The 6,364-nt window shown below is 43.8% G+C and overlaps 2 protein-coding genes across 2 annotated transcripts; one reads left to right on the top strand and one right to left on the bottom strand.

Annotated features, from left to right (window-relative positions):
- Positions 1-393: 393 nt before the first annotated feature.
- Positions 394-1,638, top strand: CCR75_004759 (uncharacterized protein; the record flags this gene model as incomplete). Its single annotated transcript, XM_067962845.1, has 1 exon — positions 394-1,638. The coding sequence occupies one exon, from the start codon at positions 394-396 to the stop codon at positions 1,636-1,638; it is 1,245 nt and encodes a 414-aa protein (XP_067817839.1).
- A 689-nt stretch (positions 1,639-2,327) lies between these two features.
- Positions 2,328-3,872, bottom strand: CCR75_004760 (uncharacterized protein; the record flags this gene model as incomplete). The annotated part of the gene is made up of 1 exon (XM_067962846.1): positions 2,328-3,872. The coding sequence occupies one exon, from the start codon at positions 3,870-3,872 to the stop codon at positions 2,328-2,330; it is 1,545 nt and encodes a 514-aa protein (XP_067817754.1).
- Positions 3,873-6,364: the final 2,492 nt, after the last annotated feature.

The following is a 6,364-nucleotide window of genomic DNA, read 5'->3' as shown; positions in this document are numbered from 1 at the left end:
TATTTTCGTCATAAGATATTCGGTCAGACCCTGCTCCCGCACGATTGTGGCGTTTCAGCCACGTGAAGTAATCGTATCGTATGGATCAATTTCAGGACACAATAATCGTCGCTTCGAATTTAATAAATTTAACAGGTATGTTTCCAGCATCTAATCAATTCCTTTTAACATCCAAACAATACGTCTTTTGAAAGGCTATTTAACTTTGTAGACGCAACACAAGACCGTGGAATGAAACAGCGCTTGACAGTCCGACTTGACGTCAATCCGTTTCTGCACGATTCAAGTGCGCCGACAGCCTCTGCCGCAACGCTCGCTTGAAGTACACGTAGCCACTCGCCTTCCAGCTTGGCATCCTGCTGTCCCCACTTCTCCTTCTTGTGCAAAGACGCCATGCCATCTGCCACCCCGGAAATCGACACTGCTGCCACCGCCCCCGACGTCAAGTATGCTCCAATAACGAGCAGCATTGCGAGCACGGCCACGAGTTTCCAGACGTATTCCATAAGCGACGAGGACGACATGGAGAACCCATGTACGACGATCCCAAGTGACGCGTGCCATGCCCCTCGCGGACAGCAAGCAAGTAGCTTTAATGTCACGCTCCGCACAAGCTACCGCGATAGTCTCCTTCCAACTCCTGACCTCAAGACCGACTTGTCAACAAGCACACAGTCTTTCGACATCAACAATGCCCTCATGCGCATGGACGAGAGTTACGGACGCGCGTACACCACGAGTCAACGCCCGTCCGCGTTACATCGCTCCATCGAGGGCCTCCCACCGCTCTTGCAAGCCGCGCAAGCCGGGGACATTGTCCTCGTGAACGCATTGATTGTTCAAGCCGGCACGGACATTCTACGACGTGATCCCATGTTTGGCCAAACCGCATTACACTTTGCCATTCGAAGCGGCCACCTTAATGTCGTTCAAGCGCTTTTGATGCCACATTTGCGTGGCTCAATTGTCAACGTGGCGGACAATCGACGCAATACGGCGCTGCACTTGGCCGCGGCCAAGTCGCGTCGGATGACAAAGGTGCTTCTTGACTGTGGCGCCGAGGTGAATTTCCTCAATATGCGCAATCAAACGCCTTTGGGCGTGCACATTTTAACCGTCACGCGCGACGACGCGACGTTAACCGAGATACTCTTGCAACATCACGCGAATGCAAATGCTCCCGTTGACAAATCGACGATTTTGCATGTGGCATTGGATAAACAATTGTTTCAAATTGCGACGCGACTTGTGCGGCATGGGGCGCGTTTAGATCAAAAGGACGAACAAGGGAAAAACGTGTTTGAGAAAGTGACGCCCAAGCAACTCAAGATGCTCTTAGCAAAAGTCGCACATCCCCCGGTGTGGGTCTTGGATTCCGAACGATTGACGTGTATGGAATGCGACAAGCAATTCAATTTATTGCGCTCTCGTCGACACCATTGCCGCATGTGTGGTCGCGTGCTTTGCTTGGAGTGCTCGGCATTTAACGTGCGTGTGAACCTGCTGCCGTTTTCCTTGCCTCGACGGGGCAAGAAGACGACCAAAGTGGAGAAAGCAAATACCAAGACGCGGGTGTGCAAGTTATGTCATGATATCTGTGTACAGGACAAGGTGCAGCCTTTGAATGCGCACGCATAGAACGAGTTTGGCGGAAGTCAAGGTGCTCCTGTCTTGCTTCCCTGTGCTATTGGATTGGACAATAGCATGAACGGAACCATTTCTGGTTACTAAAATTACAACATGTTCATTTGATCGGACACAAATCGAAGAAAAGAAGACAAAAAGATTAAATAGTAGTATCGTGTTCAAAATATGCAAGAAAAGAGTGCGTGGTTTTAATGAACGAAGGTTCACTTTAATTTTTTTTTAAATAAGCTGAAGTCGTATCTCTTGTAGGCTTTTAATCTTTCTTCTTCGGCGACAATATTGTGGAAGCGACGGTGACATCCAAGAAGACATGAATTGTATGTACGTTTTAGAAATTTGTAGCTGCTGCTGAATTGCTATAGGGCAATGCATTCTACCCGTTGCTATTTGCTTTCCATATCAATTGTTTGGCGGCGCGACGTTAAGATACAATTCAATGTAGCATGTAAAAGTTCGCTATTTTCTTTTTAAAAATATCTTCATTTTTCGACGTAGTCTACAAAAGGGTAAGAATCTGTTACCACCGTAACAAACTCGTTCTCAAACAGAGCCGCGACGTACCTACCTCGTTAAATTCGAGCGCCTCGAAAGCATATTGTCCGTACTAGCCCTTTTATTTGCCGCAAATACTGGAGAAAGAAGCTTAGCACCATCGATTGGAAAAGAATAAAAAAGAGGCCTTACCGATTGTAACAATGGCGTATTCCACTTTTCAGTGATTTCCTCTTTTTATATGTCGAGAAGCGCTTGACAATACCTTTAACAAGATCACTAGCTTCCTTTGGAGTTGTCTTGAAAACATTATGATATACATCTACATCCTTGAACTTCTTAATTTCGATCCAAGTCTTAAATTGCATTTGCTCAATTTCCTGCAACACACGCTTGCCTGCCTGATGATCGGTCTTCATCTCTTTATCTCCTACCTTAATCAAACTAATCGTTTGATCTTCAGCCCTAAGAGCTTGGTCAAGTAATAAAGCCAACTCTTTGTTAGAATGGTGGTCCCTTAGCACTTGGTAAATGCTGCGTTTCGATCCATCTTTTATAAAATCAAGCCGCTCCTTTAAATTGATAAAGCGCTCACCAACCGACAATATGTCCATCTTTTGAAGCATTTCGTAAAACTCGCTACTACTCGCTTCTCGTGCCCTCCAGATCATATCCAGCATTTCAAAAGCTGGAGTATGAGAAGATTTACTACTCTCGTAGCCTCGAATGAAGGAGTTCTGAAGTGCCTTTTCAACATAAACGCTTCCAAATGAAGCGGCAGACATCTTGGGAAATGTTCGGCCATTGAGATAGGCAATGAGGTACGCTCGAAACATTGCCAGTGTTCCAAAAGAGAGATTGCCATCCTCGCTTTGAACAATTTCCTTTTGCGTCCAGACTTGATCGAGCGTCAACTCGTCCTCGAGCCATTTGATCATAAGAGGCTTTTTTACTTTCCGAATAGTAGCACTGCGTCGTATAAATTCCGTTCGACCCACACTCTTGTCGAACGTAGCGGACGTGGCTTCCAGAAGACTGGTCGTGAGCTTTTTCTCACCACCAAACTCGGTCAGCAGCCGACGGAATAGCTGTTTTTCGGTATAAAATATCTTTTCAAGGTTTTTCCACGCAACATAATCCATGAACGCCCAGACCTTTCCATTCGCAAAAGCTTTGGCCCCGTCCAAGCCCATATGGAGTAATTCTAGGATCTTTTCATCGCCGCCTGGAAGTAGATGCCACGCTTCTCGCTGTTGCATCACCAGGTCGGTGATTGTTTGCGGCACTTTTTCGTCACACTTTAATACTGCCGAATACAGCGCATGCACCACGTCCGAGACGCCATATCTTTCAACGAGATGACTATATGTCGAAGCAATTTGATGCAGCTGCTTGATGTCGGAGATATGAAGCTGAATTCTTTTTAATGCGTTTTCGTGCAAAAGAAACGCGTCACGGTCAAGAGTCTTGCCAAAATATTCGTCCATTAACAACACAATTGGAGATACATCCGACATGACGATCGTTTTGGATGCATCAAATGCTTCGATTCCTCTTTCTTCGACAGGTGCTTGACTCTTAGATCTTAGGCTCCTTGGTGGCGAAACATTATTTTGTTTAGCAGCAGCTTCCGGTTGACCATTCGCTAAGATCAGTTCGAAGGCAACAGAAGTCGGTACGCTATTGGCTTGAGCAAGAAGAATTGCCAGCGCTGGGATAAGGACTCGAGCCATGGTAAGAAAAAGAGAAAGTCTCTCACGAAAGGATTATTTGGATGGTCAAGGAAGGACAAACCTGTTTGAAGCACATGCAGGGGGCCACCAAAGCATGTCATATGATAAACTGTATTAAACGCCCCCTCACTTGTCGCAAGACATAGATCGTGCAATCAAGCCTTTTTGGCGCAAAAGAGACTTGCGGAAGGCTTGTATCAAGAGACAACTTTCATTGCTTTGAGTTTAAAAAGTCATCTGACACTCGGTATGCAACGGTCGTGACGCCAAAGCTTTGTAGCAAATACTTTGCTCCTCTTTACCCATCATTAGTGTCGCCACCGTGATTATGACGAGGTCGCACAGTAGCACGGTGATCAATGCAATACAATTTTTGCTGGAAATACATAATAAACGAGGTATTTACAAGCCAAAAACGGAACAATACCACGGCAAATTTTAATTGGTTTATTGCTTAATTTTAAATCTCCTATGTATCCTAATTGGACTTGCAGGCAAGAAAAAACACGTGGCAAAGAGGAGAAGGGGTATCGCAACTTATGCTACCGTAGATTCACAACTGCACCGAATGTCTTCCGGTTACTTTTAAACCACTAGTGCCTCATTATAAACCGTTATTACACGTGCTTCTATTGCTGCTTGCGCTCATGGCGGGTACAAAAAAAGCACTATCTTTTCGCTTTTTTATGACTTGGCCGGGCGCTCTTGACTTTTTCTCACCTGTTAAAAACAATACATTTAACAGCACCAAACGAAAACACGGTTTCTGATGTGCCCACGAGCAGTCACACCCATTACAGTACTCTCAGTAAAGAAACAAGATGCGTGACTGTAGCGATTTCCAGGGGCGTGATGTTTCAAAGGCCAAATGGGCGATCTAAGACGATTCTTAAAAAATAACTATCGATGTGTGGATGCAGTGAAATGACTTATTCCGTGAAAACATTTTATATGATCTTTCTACCAATACAGACGGGGAGAGGTCTGACAACACCAAAGGGGTGTGTGTGGCTAACCGGCTCCCTAATTTAAAAGCATCAACACAACTTCTCTTCATGGTCAAGCTGCTTCATTAAACGCACTCTCTCGCCACATTTGTCATCTAAATATTTGGTCAACATTTTCTAGTAGCAAAATTTGACCATTATAATTCAGAGTCCGTTACGTAAATATTATTTTTATAAGATGAATATTTAATATTACTTGCTTTAATAGGCAATTAATAAAAAAGTATTAATTATGGGACTGTCTAAACTGACGCACCCGAATTGCATAATCGACGCACCCTCCCCGAGCACGTGACTAGCTTAAGGTTGATTGGCTAATACACATGCTTCCTGATTGGGTAAATTTTCAGTAAGAATGTTCAACGATAATTTTCTGCGACAATCCTTCCATGCAAAATCGAGAAACGTTTCTACGACATAATACGCGCAAAATCCCGAAGCGTTTCTACGACATAACACACTAACAAAATCCAAAGTATTTACAAGCATTTATTAATCTATCGATGCATCTATGTACCTATCTATGTATCTATCTATCTATATATCTATCTAACTATGTATCTGTCTATGTATTTAATTCCTATCTATGGCTATTGATGTGCTGGGCAAGTCCTTATGTTGTAGGAGTGTAACGGGGCACTGCGACTTGTACTGTTTCAGTACAAGTCCACTTCACACTGCTTCAGTTGTGAGTGGTGCCTCTCGTTAGGTGACGTACACTGTACGTATAGAGGAAGACTTCTCTTAAGGCAAGTTAGCTTAAGAGTGTAAAATGAAAACTGTATTAATATAGTTAAGTGTCTTGTTAATCTATCTTTGTAAATGTTGTCTTAACTATAAACTAATACTAAACATGTAAATGAATTCTTATCTATCTTATCTCGTAACTCTCTTTGATTACTTCTACAGCTGATTAGTCTGCGGAATAAATAGACATAATGGTCTATACCTATTTATGGATAAGAATTCAGGAAATTACTATTTAAAGTAATTTCCTCCAAATATTATCTACCTTTTGGATAATATTAATTAACAATCTTTTATTGTTAATTTCATGTAACGATACACCCCGTTACATCACCCCTCCCTTAAACGACAATCACTCTGAATGTCATTAGGTGGAGTGGTCGCTAAATGACCACTTAATTTTTAAAATGATTTTGATTGGTCAGATCCATCATTTTAAATTCCATCGCATGAAGGAACAATTCATGCGGGGTGAGGATAGTGTTGAACCTTCGGCTGCGGTTCGTGCAGCCGCGGGTGACGCATTGTTATCTCTTGCGGTAGACGTTCCGTCTACCGTAGTGTCTTCCACTCGCACAACACTTGGTGTTGCGAGTGCACGTGGTGATTCACCACGTGAGTACGACCCCTCTTTAGAGGTCGATTATGAGTGCGAGTCGGACGAAATGGCCGACTCGGGGAGGATGGAACAGTCGCCTGATACCCGTCAGGCGGCTGATTATGAGCCTTCGAATGAGA

Source organism: Bremia lactucae, linkage group LG11, assembly GCF_004359215.1.
Source record: "Bremia lactucae strain SF5 linkage group LG11, whole genome shotgun sequence".
NCBI classification, from domain to species: domain Eukaryota; phylum Oomycota; class Peronosporomycetes; order Peronosporales; family Peronosporaceae; genus Bremia; species Bremia lactucae.
Note: the sequence above shows the minus strand (reverse complement) of the source record. Positions and strands in the feature narration are given on the sequence as shown.